The sequence below is a fragment of the Chionomys nivalis genome, chromosome 1, assembly GCF_950005125.1.
Source record: "Chionomys nivalis chromosome 1, mChiNiv1.1, whole genome shotgun sequence".
Lineage (NCBI taxonomy): Eukaryota > Metazoa > Chordata > Mammalia > Rodentia > Cricetidae > Chionomys > Chionomys nivalis.
Genome location: NC_080086.1, coordinates 61,857,360 through 61,872,052, shown reverse-complemented (window position 1 = coordinate 61,872,052; position 14,693 = coordinate 61,857,360). Strand labels below are relative to the sequence as shown.

General features: G+C 49.6%; 1 protein-coding gene across 1 annotated transcript in view; it reads right to left on the bottom strand.

Annotated features, from left to right (window-relative positions):
• The window catches only part of Podxl2 (podocalyxin like 2), a 35,161-nt gene that overhangs the window by 3,441 nt on the left and 17,027 nt on the right, over nt 1–14,693 (bottom strand). The window contains exons 3-4 of the mRNA XM_057771676.1: nt 3,764–4,557; nt 3,309–3,383 (exon numbers count right to left, since the gene is read on the bottom strand). Of these exons, the coding sequence (XP_057627659.1) occupies nt 3,309–3,383; nt 3,764–4,557 (869 nt within the window). The remainder of the gene's footprint in view (nt 1–3,308; nt 3,384–3,763; nt 4,558–14,693) is intronic.

Sequence of the window (14,693 nt, the reverse complement as noted above, 5' to 3'; positions counted from 1 at the left end):
TTTACCACAGGGACTTAAAAAACCATAGAACTGGCTAAGAGTACCTGGGAACAGGCCAAGGGGTGGGGTGAGGCGAGGAGAGGCAAAATGGTTTCCTTCCCCTCAGATTCTACCTCACTGTTTAGATGATAATGCCAGACATAATTACTGAATGTAACATGAAAACGAGCCCAGCCCTCCACAGGAACTTAGTGCAGGAGCACTGGAGGCCAGGCTGCTGCCATGAAGCTCACATCCACTGTTTGTGAAGAGACCCTCCTTTGGTCCTCAGAGCCTCTTCAGCAGCTCCTCCTCTTTTATATGAAAAACCTTGACCCCATTTCTTCTAAGAGTCCCAGCCAGACCCCTCTCCCAGATGCTCAGCTCTCCAGGGTGCTGAGGGAGCTGGGCTGTCAGAAGACATCTCAACAGGCCAACCCAAGTGCAGGCCCAATGCCTTTCTTGTGACACCTGAAGCAGAGATGAATGCTACTTTTGGGTTCCTGCCTAGGATAAGGACCTGTCCCCTGGTTGTCATGCCAACCTGAATCCACCAGGCTGACTTTCATGCTGGGCTTGTTCCTTGTTACCATAGTGAATGCCTGGTGCAACTCAGGTCTAGACACTCTGTAGCTTCCTGGCCAGCACTCTGTCCCACACAGTCAGGCAAGCCCAGGGTCAAGGGGTCAGTGTCTTCACTGATGTGGGAGGGCAGGACAGGATTCTACCTGCCTGTTCTGGGACTCAGAAGCCCTCGGTTGCCCTGTACACATGTGCTACCTCTTACAGGGTAGCAAAGTCTGCCAGACTCAGAGTTAGCTAAGGAAGGGAAAACCCTGGCTTTGGAACTAGGTGCACCAGGGTACAAACCCTGTGGTTTCTTAGCTCTGACCTTCAGTAACACACTGAACTTCAGTTTCTCCATCTGAGATGTGGGCTACTTATCATTCTGGAGTCACTCAATCACAGATTCTGGGACAGTAGCTATCCCCCCTGGGTCAGCCCTGCTGGTAATCCAGCCCTCTGGTCCTCCCTGACGACTACCCAAACGTCTCTTTTCCAAGTATTTCTTGTGCCAAGCAAACGATTGAATCCTTCATCTCTAGAGCAAAGATTCTCTTGGCTTCTAGAACTTCAAGATCAGCTTGGCATTTACTGTTTTACCATTTTGTGCCTGTGCCTGCCGATCTCTGCTGGCTCCCTTCCTGCCTCCTCTGTCTTGGGTAAAACCAGGAGAAACTGGATAGTCTGCACCACTCTCAGATCTCACATGCAAAATTCGAAAACGATAGCTGCATCTTGTAAAACTGTTTCCGAGGGGCAGCAGGCACGTTCCTCCCCATCTTTTCCTGAAGACAAGGGGCTGAGTGTGGCCCACCACTTTTGATACACACACACACACACACACACACACACACACACACACACACTGTCCCATTCCCTTCAAACACAGGTCAAAAAGAAAATAATGGATTACTGGATGAGAGAGATCTAAGTCTACACACGGTGCTTGGAGATGGATGCACCAATAGCAAACTGTCTCTCTGCCTGGAGAGGTACATCTTTTCTGTTTTGTTTTCAAGTGCCCCCCAGCCCCACTCTGGTAATAACCCAGGGTCTTGAGTGTGCTGAGCAGCATCACAGAGCTACACCTTAGCCCTGGGAGTTCATGTTTTCAAGCGAGTAAAACACAGTGCCTCTGGCCATGAGGATGTCTAGCCCAGCTGTGTGGGAACTTAGCCATCCTGCACCCCAGAGTTAATGAGCACTGGTGTTCATGTAAGCGTATCTATTATATGGAGATGCCCAACCTCTGCCCTGCCTTGGCTCCCAGAACACTGACAACAGCTCTTCATATTTCTAGTTGGACAATCTAGTCACCCCTGGAGGAAGGACCTAATGCCACTGACTTTAGATACTCCCAAGTGAAACAGCCCTGCCAGGCCACCATCTAGGAGCCACAGTCCTGGTAGCATTGTCAGTCTGACACAGCCTGGGGTATGAGAGGAGGAATCTCAGTTGAGGAAATGCCTAGATCAGGTTGGTCTGTAGGCATGTCTGTGAAGGATTGTCTTATTAACTGATGCAGGGGGGCCCAGCTACTGTGGGCTGCACCTTTCCCCAGGCAGGTGGTCCCAGGCTGTATAAAAAAGCTAGCTAAGTATGAGCCTGGCCGGGGAGGGGGTGGGGACACAGCAGGCAGTGCTCCTTCATGGGGCTCTGCTTTGAGTTCCTGTTTTAGATCATGCCCTGACTTCCCCCAGGGACAGACTGTGACCTGAAAATGTAAACCAAATGCCCTTTCTTCCTCCAGTTGCTTTCGTCTGAATGTTTTATCACCCCAAGAGAGTAAGACAGGACACCACCTTGCTCACGTGGAGGTTCTACATCCCATCAGGGGCCCAGGCATGGCTGGCTCCATGACTGATGGCCTAGTGCATGAGCTGTGCAAGGCTTTGAGAGCATTTCTGTCTGTCTTTGTCTCTGTCTGTCTGTCTCTTTCACACACACCAAAAAAACTTTCCGGTCAGCCTGTTGATGCCTCCCTAGAGAGCTATGAACAAACACCAACAGATGCTGCTTATGAAAAAGCTCAAGAACAAATTTAAAAAGCAATTAGGATGAAGGTAAACATCCTTTGTGAGACAGTGTCTCACTGTGTAGCTCAGCCTGGCTTTGAACCTCTGATTCCTCTGTCAGCTACCATGGTGCTGGTATTGCAGGCCTGTGTCACTACACCCATCACGAAAACAACTCTGAGAAAGATACTGTTGGGCAACAACAGTGCTTGACTGTAGCCCCAGCACTTGGAAGGTGGGTTTAAGAGGTGTGACTGAACCCAGAAATTCCAAGTTTTCCTGACCAACACAGCAAGATCCTGGCTTACCAAAATCCTCTGGATGAAAACAAGTTTTGCTCTCATTAGGAAATAAGGCATGTAGCACACAGGAACAAAGACCCTTCAAATTGAAAAGGAGGAGCCATGGCTGCAGCTCAGCTGGTAAAATGTGACCCTGAGTCTGGTCCCTAACACTGAATAAAACCAAGTCCTGCAATCCCAACACTGGGGAGGACCAGGAGTTCAAACTCACCCTTGGCTACATAGTATGTCTGAGGTAACCTGAGCTAGAAAGAAAAAACAAAACTCAAAACTACAAGAATCAAGGAGGAAAAAAAACAAGAATTTGTAAGTAGGAAAGACCTCTTTTTGGTTTTCAGTAAGTGGTAGGTGCTGGCTCAGTTCTGGACTGAGTCGGCCTCCCCCCAAGAGCCCTGCTGTGGCACCTCTCTCTGCCCTTTCCCCTTCTCATGGCCAGCTCAGCACTCACACAGTCTATGTTCTCCGTCATGTTCAGGATGATGTAGCTCTTCCCAGCCAGGTTGCTCCAATCCTTGCAGATCACCTGTGCAGGAGACAGAAAGCAGGGCACAGAGGCCTCAGGAGAGGCCTCTGGACGGCAGGAGCAGGTGTAGGCCTGAACTGCCATGCCAGGGACCCCGCCCCATGGGCCTAAGGCTAAACAGGTGTCATAAATGAAAGGTTGGCCCGTCCAGAGGCTTCACTCTTGGTGATGCCCTTTTGCCCTGGCACTTCTGGGGACTGAAGACTCCTCTCCCTCCTGCAGCCTGTGTGTACGAAGGATGACTTGGGTGCATGAGCGCTGATCGTGGAGGTGGGGAAGGTGTGGTCAGCCCCCACCACACCACACTGCTGCTGACAGCCTCAGGACCCGGAGGACAGCAGGCATTCTTACATAGAGGGCAGCTTGCACCTCCGTCTTACCTGAGTAGAGTCCCACGGTGTTAGTGAGTAAGCTTCCGCTGCCTGACCCTCCAGGGGCTGCTCACTGAGACCTTCTTGTCCCCAGGTAGCAGAGGAAGGGGTTGACTCTCTGTCTTGTGGTCCAGGTGGGAAAGAGTCTGGGGTTCTGGGGTAAAGGTGACCCTCACCGGGGACCTCAGTCCCACTTGGAGCCACTGTTTGTGGGAATGAGGAGGATGGCAGTGCCCCCTGCTGGCCATCTAAGTCAGCTGCTCCCAGGGTAGCCTCACCAGCTGCCTGGGTGACCTCAGACTGTACCCCCAGCCCTCCAGCTGGCCACTCTGTGCCCCCAAACTCCTGGCTATAGTTCTGATCATCCCCCAGGGCCACTGTACTTGGGGTAACTGAGGGCACTGACAAAGTGGGCTTCACACTGCTCTCCACTGCCATGCCTGATGTGGCCTGGTCCCCAGAATCCTCCTGCCTGTGTCTGGTGGCCCCAGGACCCTGGCTGCTGGTGCTGCTGACGCTAGGTGAAGAGTCATGGGCCTGCATGGTGGTTCCTTCTGGGGGCCCGCTCACAGGGAGCAACTCTTCCTCTTCCTCTGCTTCTGCCTTCTCCCTCTCTTCTTCTTCCTTTTCCTCTTCCTCTTCTTCCTCCTCTTCCTCTTCCTCCTCCTCCTCCAGAGGCATATTCCAGGGAGGCTCAGCAAGATCCATCTTGGGCAGGATGGAGGGGAAGTTTGGCAGGTCTTGAGCCTGACCTGGATCTTCCATGGAAGCCACCTTCTCAGTCAGGTCTGGGAAGACGTAGTCTAAGGAAAGATGGAGAGCTAACTCGCAGGCTTCATCAGTCACGGGTGGGGTGACCCTTATACAAATAGTGACTCCAAGTGGGACTGAGGAATAAAAGAAGAGTGGCGTTTCCATGGGGACGGAAGGATACAGGGATGCCAGATGATTGGCAGCACTGGAGAAGAATGGGAAGTAAGTTGGGGAGGAGGATGAAGCCAGCCCACAAGGACACAGGGAGCTGGATGTTCACATTTTCCCTTATGGTAATAAAAATATCATACAAACTTAGGGTCTAGAGAGGTAGACTGGTGTTAAGAGCACTGGTTCAATTCCAAGACCCACATAGCAGCTTATAAACACCTATAATTTCAGTTCCAGAAGATCCATCCAACATCCTCTTCTACCCTTCAAGGGTATTGCATACACATGGTACATAGACATATGTGTAGGCAAAGCACCCATACGTATAAAATAAAAATAAATAAAATCTCCCAAACAAAACAAGACGAGACTGATGGAAACAGGCCATGATACTGTATTAGTCACTTTTCTCGTTGCTATGATCAAAAACTTGACCAGAAGAAACTTAAAGGAGAATTTGTTTTGACTCATAATTTGAAGGGTTCAGATCATGAAGGCAAAAGGGCCATGGCAGTGAGGGTCTGATGTGGGATATCCTTCTGTATATGTGTTGCTCGTATTGGTTAATGAATACAACTGTTTTGGCCAGTGGCTTAGCAGAGTAAAGCCAGGCTAGAAGAGATAGAGAGAGCGGTTGGAGTCAAGGAGATGCCATGTAGCTGCTGAAGGAGAAGGAAACTTACTGGTAGGACACAGCCTCGTGGCGATACACAGATTAATAGAAATGGGTTAATTCAAGATGTAAGAGCTAGCTAGAAATATGCCTGAGTCGTTGGCCAAGCAGTGTTGTAATTAATATAGTTTCTGTGTGATTATTCAGGCCTGGGCAGCCGGGAAAACAAGCAGTCTCTGTTTACAAGGGTCTCCATAGTAATGGGAGCTGGAAGCAGCAGTTTGTTTATTTCTTTGTGGAAAGCAGAGACAGAAGGCTTGCCATTCAACCACAAGGACCTGTGTTTGACTTTACAGCACCCACATAAAAAGATAGGTATGGGGCTGGAGAGACGGCCTCGAAGTTAAAAGCACTGGCTGCTATTCCAGAGTGTGGCAGCTTAGTTTCCAGCTCCCATAGCAGGGGGTTTACAACTGCCTGGAAGTCAAGTTCCAGAAGACATAATGCCTTCTTCTGTCTCCTGTGGGACCTTCACATATACGCAAGCACACACACACTTATAAAACGAAATCTTTTTAAAGGCTGAGTTTGATGATGCATATCTGTAATTCCACAGCTGGGGAGGCAGAGACAGATGATTCCTGGTGCTCACTAGCCATTTGGCCTAGCCAAGTCAGTGAACTCTGGATTCAGAGACGCCCACCCCAAGAGAGGCAAAAAAGGAGATAACGAGGTGGAGAATGATTGAGGAAGACACCCAATATCAACACCTGGCTTCCACATGCACACATATGCGTATGTACCAAGTGTACACGTATGAATATGCCCCCCCGTGGTGGGGGACCCTGGGCTTCACACATGCTTAGCAAGTGCTCTACCACTGAGCTATGTTCCCAGACTGGGAAGTTTGTTCTAAACTAGGAATTTTATATGCAACTAAATTATCTTTCAATTATGGTTGCAAAATAAAGGCACTTAATAGATGCAAGGACTTAAGCGGTTTACTCTCCATTGATTCTCAGAGTTATTCAAGGATGTCTTCTAGTGGGGGAAAGACCTGGGGAATTAAGAAACACAAGAAGACTGGAATGGCAATAGTCTCAGAATAGAGGTGGTATTGTAGGTCTAGAAAGCAGTTGGTAAAAACAGAAAAAGAATCTAGAAAGATCTGAGATGAATAATAGCAAAAAAAAAAAGTTTCTTTGTAGTAAGAAGTCTGACTCCTATGGTGGCTCACTCCTGTAATCCTAGCATGAGGCAGGAAAGTGTCATGGATTTGAGGTCAGCCTAGGTCACATAGTAAGATCCAAGCCAGCTTAGGCTCCGGATTAGACCCTGTCTCAAAAAACAAAATAGCAACAAAGATCTAACTGAGAATCTGTGCAATCTTAGCAACAACGGAAAGCCTAGTGAGGCATAAACAAGAGGTTAGAATATCCTAGCTGCTGTTTCTTACGTGTGTGTTTTGAGGAGTGGAGCCTTGGTCCCTCAAGATCCTCTGCTTCCACCTTTGCCCAGAACACAACCTGTAGAGAAGGTAGCCAGCTCCCCACACAATGAGGCATCTGTGATCTCCAGGGGACAAGGACCACAGACCCATGGAGGAATGAGGCATCTATGACATCCAGGGGACAAGGACCACAGACCCACGGAGGAATGAGGCATCTATGACATCCAGGGGACAAGGACCACAGACCCACGGAGGAATGAGGCATCTATGACATCCAGGGGACAAGGACCACAGACCCACGGAGGAATGAGGCATCTATGACATCCAGGGGACAAGGACCACAGACCCACGGAGGAAACCTATGGCACCCTGAAACCAAGCAGTCTGCTGTCACCTTGGTCAGGCACAAAAGAACCAGGAAGACTCACAAGACCTTTGGGGAAAACAGCCACAGAAACAGTGGTGAGCAAGCAAAGCAGCCGGCCTGGGGAACAGCGTGAACACAGCAAACGGGAGACAATGGGAAGGTCTTACTCGATTTGCAGGGACCCAAGAGGAAGCTGCCCCTCAAAAACATGACCGTGAAAGAATAAAAGCAGCTTACTACAGCCGGGCATAGTGAGTACTCCTGTGATGCTTGGACTCCAGAGTTCGAAGCCGGAGGATCTGGAGTACCAGCCTAGCCTCGGCTAAACAGCGAGTTCAAGGCCAGCCTGGGCTTTGAAAATAATCAAATAAATAGCTTTAAAAAACAACTGTATGCCAAGTGTTACAGAGCATGCCTATTGAGGCAGTATTTCCATTAGTTTAAGGCCAGCCTATGCTATATAACAAGAACCTGTTTTTTTTTTTAATGCTAGATCTATTGAAAATGAAAATGCAATGTGTAAACTGTAACTGAAATGGGCTGTGGGGCCGCTTCACAGGAATCCTGGGGAACCAAGTAAGAGTGTAGTGGGTGCTGAGGAGATACAACCCTAAATCTTCTCAGTCACAAGAGGTCACTGGAATGACACAGCTCACCGGATGATCAAACCTGACAGAGAAAAGCACAAGTCAAGGAAGTTGCTGCAGTGTCTCGGGAGACACAGAAGCAGAGGGGGAGTGCGAGGAGAGAAGGAAAGATTCAGGACATCCTGAGAGGCAAGCTAAACTCAAGAATATGACAGACCTCAGTGCTATGGCCGTTGACAGAGTTGGTGAGTTCAGAGGGAAGTTCGAAAGAGCCTTTAGGTGCTGGGGGAAAGTGGTCTTGTATTAATAAAATGCTAACTAGCCAGTAGCTGGGCAGTCGCCAGTAGGCAGGCAGGAAGTATAAGCAGGGTGACCAGGCAGGAAGTAGAGGTGGGGTGATGAGAACAGAATTCTGGGATGAGGAAACAATGAGTCTGTAGTCGTTACCCAGCCACAGAGGAAAGAAGATGAGAATGCCTCATTGATAAAGGTACCAAGCCATGTGGCTGACACAGACAAGAATTATGGGCTAATTTAAGATGTAAGAAAGAGTTAATTAGAAGCCTGAGCTAATAGGCCAACCAGTTTATGATTAATACCTCTGTGTGTTGTAATAAGAGCGGCAGGGCTGCTTCCCACCGCCACCCGGCTAGCTTTACCCGAAATAATTACACCGGAATCTGTATTCTTTTGATCACTGCCTGGCCCCTTAGTTCCAGTCTCTTATTGGCTAGCTCTTACATATTGATCTAACCCATTTCTAATATTTTGTGTAGTACCACGAGCTGGCTTACCAGGGAAGATCTTAACCTGCGTCTGTCTGGAGTGGGAGAATCATGGCGACTCCTGACTCGGCTTCTTTCTCCCAGCATTCTGTCTGTTTACTCCACCCACCTAAGGGCTGGCCTATAAATGGGCCAAGGCAGTTTCTTTATTAGTTAACCAATGACCTTCCTCCATCATCTGTGTGTTTCTTTGGGACTGAACAGCTGCAGGACCGGGCAGGACAGAAAGCTCTGTCAATATTCAGGGAATACTTGAGGCAGCCAGTGGCTAGCAAGGCCTTGTCATCCCAGTTCCATCAGGTGAGGAAGTTCCCAAGAAGACTTGGTGACTATAGTAATCCCTGAATAGGGTATGTGGGGCAGCATGGAGGGGAGAGGCCTGTTGTCTTGAAACCAAAGTGTCTGTGACTACCTACGGTAGACTCTCACAATACCAGACCCATTCACATCTGCTGTGGAGGCCGCATGAGGCACCCGAGTCTCCTCCCCACTCTGAGACTATATAAGCAGTGAACAACTGCTAGGGAGGAGATGCATTCCGTGCTGTAGTTGCCCGATTAAACTCAGCAGGACTTGGGTGGGTACATTTCTCTGATCTGTTGGTTCACTCGGGGGCAGGGACACAAACCAAAGATGTGTTTGGGGGAGGGTAGTGGCACTGTGATGAGCCAGACAAACTGAGACCGCTCCCTGAGAGTGAAGTGTCCTGAGGTGTCCAGGGAGAATGCCTTCGTCTATGTGGCTTGGGGTGACATGGCTCCTTGATGAGTGGGGTCCGCTCCTAAAACAGATAATGGACTAGGGAATATACTGTGATTCTGACAGCAGTATGAACAAGATGGGAGCCTGCGTAGTCTGTAGCAGCAGACAGGCAACTGAAGCTAACCCATCTGCCCAGAAAGGACTGTCCTGCCTAAGGGAAGGATGACAGTGGGGAAGGACATACAGACACTGTCCTCTGCACTAGCCTCTGATCTGGCATGAAAGGTGGGGGTGGGGGAGGAGAAGGAGCTGGAGGTGTTGGCTGCTGTTCTGTACACACATCCAGACACAGCACAGAGGGGGTACAAATTAGGTATGTGCTAAATAGCTCTTCCTGAGAACTTGGGGAGAATCAGACAGCAAGGAGGAGAGGGAGACAGAACGGAGGGGTGACGGCTTCCAGGTCCAACCTCTAATACAGAGGAAGGGAGACGCTAAGACTCAACATGCAGACAGGGCCTTCCTACTGGTTTAAAGGAATCTATGGGGATTATGGAGTGTGCTACCCCTGAACTGTGAGGTTCAGAAAGGACTCTTAAGTTAAAGAGCTACCCACAACCTGGCTTTTGAGGTGGCGGGAGGAGGGTGCATTGTGGGAAGGGGCACAGGATCAGCCCGAGTGCTGCGGAAGCAGAGAAACTGAGTAGTGTCGCTACTCATCCCTCCAGACAAAAGTTAAGCAATGCAAGGGAAGCCAGTCCCTGGTAGACACTTAGTTATCGCTGTCTGAGGTCTCTATAAATACTAGGCACTGAAAGACAATAGGGAAAGGGTCGGCTTTCCTAGGGGAATTGGGCCTAGAAGGGTTTGACGGCATGAGAGGACTAAATAGAACCGTGGTTACAGGAGTGTTAAGAAGCTGATTGGGCCGTTGCTGGGCAGTCTCTGTCAACTTGACACAAATTAAGAGTCACATGGGAAGAGGGAACCTCAACTGAGGAATTGCCTCCATCAGACTGTTCTGCGGTTGTGTCTGTGGGACATTTTCTTTATAAATGATTGATGTGGGAAGGCCCAGTCCCACTGTGAGCAGTGCCACCCCTAGACTGGTGGTCCTGGGTTGTATAAGAAAGCAGGCTGAGCAAGCCATGGGGAGCAAGCCAGTAAGCAGCTTCCTCCATGGCTCCTGCCCTGACTTCCCTCATGAAAGGACTGTGATGTATAAGTGTAAGCCAAATAAACCCTTTCTTGTCCTGGTTGCTTTTGGCCAGGGTGTTCATCACTGCAATAGAGGGCAGACCAAGATAAGTTGGGACCTCACGAATTGTGATGAGATCTAGCGGTTTTGCTGAGCCCCACAATGGGGCGAGATCGTTATGAGGTACTAGAGGCTCTGGCAGAGCTGAATGGTTCAGACTGGAACGAAAATCAGGTTTGTAGATGCTAAAGCAATCCTGAGAGGATGCCTATGTCACGGGACGAAAGAATTACAGAGAAAAGAGGTGGAGACGGGCAGACACTTGCCGGGGAGGCACAAGGTCTTCCATCCCATCACCAGCACTGCAAAGAACTAGCCAAATAAAAACATAAATAATTGCGAGGGAGAGCCAGAGGAAGAGCTGCAGACACAGCCTGTGATCGCCCTCTAGGGCCACATTTGTGAACTGCAGCAGCTCCAGGCCGGCTCTGTCTTGGTCCATCTGCTCCAGGGAGGAGTTTCAGGTCACTAGAGTCCCTGCAACAGCTCCTTTGCCTGATGCTGAGACACATCAGAGTGCCCAAGGCACCTAGATGAAGTCACAGGTGACGAGTAGGACTGCCCAGGAGACAAAGGACTCTTCCCAGGATGCCAGTGCTCAGGAAGTCATCAGAGCAGGGGCCACTCAAGAGAGGTGAATGATCTCTCAGACTTGTCCCATCACAAAAACATCAAGCTAGGTCACAAGACACGGCGGATCAGGAACGATCAGACATCCCCCTGAGCAGTCCCTAATGGCACAGAGGCTCCCTGACTTTCTTCTGGAACTGCTAGGGAACAATATTGTAAAGTTACAGCACCATCTGGTGGCTTTAGTGTGAAACTAACTCTTCCCTAAGTCTAGCCATGATTTCCTAACCCCCGGGAGCGGAAACCATGACCTCTGAGTGTGAAGAAGCTTGTCAGTACTGTGGAGCTCTGGGTCCTAAGTTACCTCAGGGTCATTTCGTTCAACACCCAGGACCCACATGACAAGGGGAGTGACCAGTTGTCAGCCCCATCTGTGACCACAGCCACAGAGTAAAGCTGGGGCTGTCACAGAAAGGGCTGCTCCAGATGCAGGCAGGAGCCATGAATGTGGGAGTATTCACCTTGGGAGATGGCCTGGGGTCCACGTACCCCACACCCACCCTCCATGGTGGGATAATGTTCCCAAGATGACATCACAAATGAGAGGGAGTCTGTGACCGTTAATCGTAAATGCCAACCTGACGGGACTTGAACCACCATGGAGATAAAGCATGTGACTGTGGGGAGTTTTTAGATTGACTTAGATGAGGTGTGAACACCCATTCTAAATTTGGTCAAACAATTCCATGGGCAGGAGTCCCGGATTGCATAAAAAAGAGTGAACTGAGTTGAAGCCCTCCTGACCGCATGGATGTGACCAGCTGTCCCAGCCTCCTGCCACCATGTCCTCCCCACCACCTCAACCAACCCTCCCTCCTTTCCTGTCCTCCCCACCTCAACCAACCCTCCCTCCTTTCCTGTCCTCCCCACCTCAACCAACCCTCCCTCCTTTCCTGTCCTCCCCACCACCTCAACCAACCCTCCCTCCCTTCTAGTCCTCCCCACCTCAACCAACCCTCCCTCCTTTCCTGTCCTCCCCACCTCAACCAACCCTCCCTCCTTTCCTGTCCTCCCCACCTCAACCAACCCTCCCTCCTTTCCTGTCCTCCCCACCACCTCAACCAACCCTCCCTCCTTTCCTGTCCTCCCCACCTCAACCAACCCTCCCTCCCTTCTAGTCCTCCCCACCTCAACCAACCCTCCCTCCCTTCTAGTCCTCCCCACCTCAACCAACCCTCCCTCCTTTCCTGTCCTCCCCACCTCAACCAACCCTCCCTCCTTTCCTGTCCTCCCCACCACCTCAACCAACCCTCCCTCCTTTCCTGTCCTCCCCACCTCAATCAACCCTCCCTCCCTTCTAGTCCTCCCCACCTCAATCAACCCTCCCCGCCCCCATCAAGCTGCTTTTGTCACGCACTTTGTATAGCAACAGGAAACATAATGAAAGCCTGCCTGGGCCTTCCCAGAAATCTCCTGGAGTCACACTGCACACCCCTCGCACCCCACTGAGAGAGAACAGTGGCTGCAGGGACAGCTGTGACAGTCACCACTAGCGTGAGGTGGTCCCAGCCACGTGGGTATCTAACACTGGACTACTAAAGTCCCACCCTCTGGCAGGGTAACTGGCTGCAATTTCTGGAACCTTCTGGAACTTTCCTGGCCGCCTTTAAAAAGCCTTTCTGTCCTTGCTGCCTCTTTCTTCCTATCTTCTTTATCCCAACTGGGATGCTTTTTCCCTTAGGCCAATTTCTTCTTTATTCAGTGAGAACCACCTGTTAAGTGTCCTGGGTGGGGGTACATATTCTCTGAATTGCTCCAATCTTACCAATCTCATCCTGAGGCCAAACTACTAGACTTATTCTTTCCCGTAAAGCTTCTCTGTTGACATTCCTGTCCTTGGAAACCCAGTGAGTTTTTTTTGTTTCCGTGTTGGGGTACATACAGATGTGAACCTCTTTCACCTTGTCTGAAGTTCAGAGAATTTGAGTTTATTTTTGCTCTTTCAAAGATGTTGACAACAAGTGTGGCCATACACCTGGCCTAGGGTGTGGTTACTTGGTGTTTTGGACATTAAGAGGGCTCATCCACTCCACCCTGACCAAAGGTCAGAGAATTCCAGCACATTCCTATGCTCCTTCATTTAAAATAGGAGGTTTGACATAGGGAGTGGCTGCCGACAGGATACTTGGTCTAGGGTGTGGTCACTGCCTATTTCTGCCTGTGGCATAAAATACTTTACTCGGGAAATAGCGGCTTGATGTCTCAAGTACTGAAGCAAGTAACTGTTCTGAATATCCTTTGTGTAGTATTAAAGCAGTCTTTTACTTTCTTCCTCCTCTTTTGTATTGGGGTATAAAAGCACATGAAAATCAAACACGGGAGAAGACAGAATTCAGCATGCAGTATTCGCTGAGTTGCCCTCCTGGTACTATCCCATGTCTCTGTGTTTCTTTCTTATCTCTGTTCCCTCCTACCTAACATTTCTAATCCTCGTGCCCCTACCCTTGAACGTACGAACCTGGGTTGGACTGTGATAGAAGTCACCCCAAAAAGGTGGCTTACAACAGATGGCAGTCCAATGTGGCGCTTACAACTGTTTTGTTTTATGGTTTTTTTTTTTTTTCTTCAAGACAGGGTTTCTCTGTGTAGCCCTGACTGTCCTAGAACTCACTCTGTAAACCAGGCTGGCCTTGAACTCAGAGATACGCCTGCTTCTGCCTCCTGAGTGCTGGGGTTAAAGGTGTGCACCACCACCACTGGGATTCAACACAGTTGAATCTAAGAGCTATGTAAGAGCAGAGACCCAACAGTGCCTGCCAAATGAGTTCTGACCTTGCTGTGTGATGCACCAGCTGGGGGCTCCCTGGAGCAGAAGGGCAGGACAGGCACCACATGGCAGCTCCTGGGAGATCCTGCGGCCTCACAGGCGGCCGGAACATGCTCTGTGAACTCTGCTCTCCTCAAATGCTTGCTGCTCTGCTCCCTTCTATTTCTGTCTTTTAACCTCACCACTGTGCTGATGTTTGCTTTCTAAATATATCATGCTGTACGTCTTTCCTCTGCTGCATCTGAGCTTTGCACAAGTCTCCCCCTCCGGGTACTATCTCCCTCTCCCCAGAGCAGTGTTTGCACTAAAGACATTTGACATTAGCTGAAATATTAATGGACTGGCTTTCCTATTCAAGGCCTGGAATTAGAACAAGAGGGACAGAGACCTTGAAAGTTCACTTTAAATGTCCCTTCTGGTTAATGTCAAATTTCTGAAAATTGTCCCTTTAGTGCACCTGCGAGTCAGCAAGAGTTAACATGGAAACACCCAAAAGCCAAAAGAGATTTGTATAGAACATAGGGGCAAAGGAGAGAGGCCGACAGTATAACTAAACCGACTTTCGGCTCAACAGTATTAAAAGAAACAGAAGCCAAGGCTGGGGTTTCACTTGGTGGTGCACTGGCCTCACATGCAGGAGGTCCTGGGCTCCATGCCCAGCACAGAAAAGAAAATAGCTTATAGCGTCTAGATGGTTCAGTGGGTAAAGGCACTTGCCACTAAGCCTGAGTTTTATCCCCAGGACCACCAGGTGAAGGAAGAGAACTGGCTCTGGAAAGCTATCTTCTGACCTCCACATGCACACAAACAGGCTCATATCCATGTGAACATGCAAAAATACATACATGTACACAAA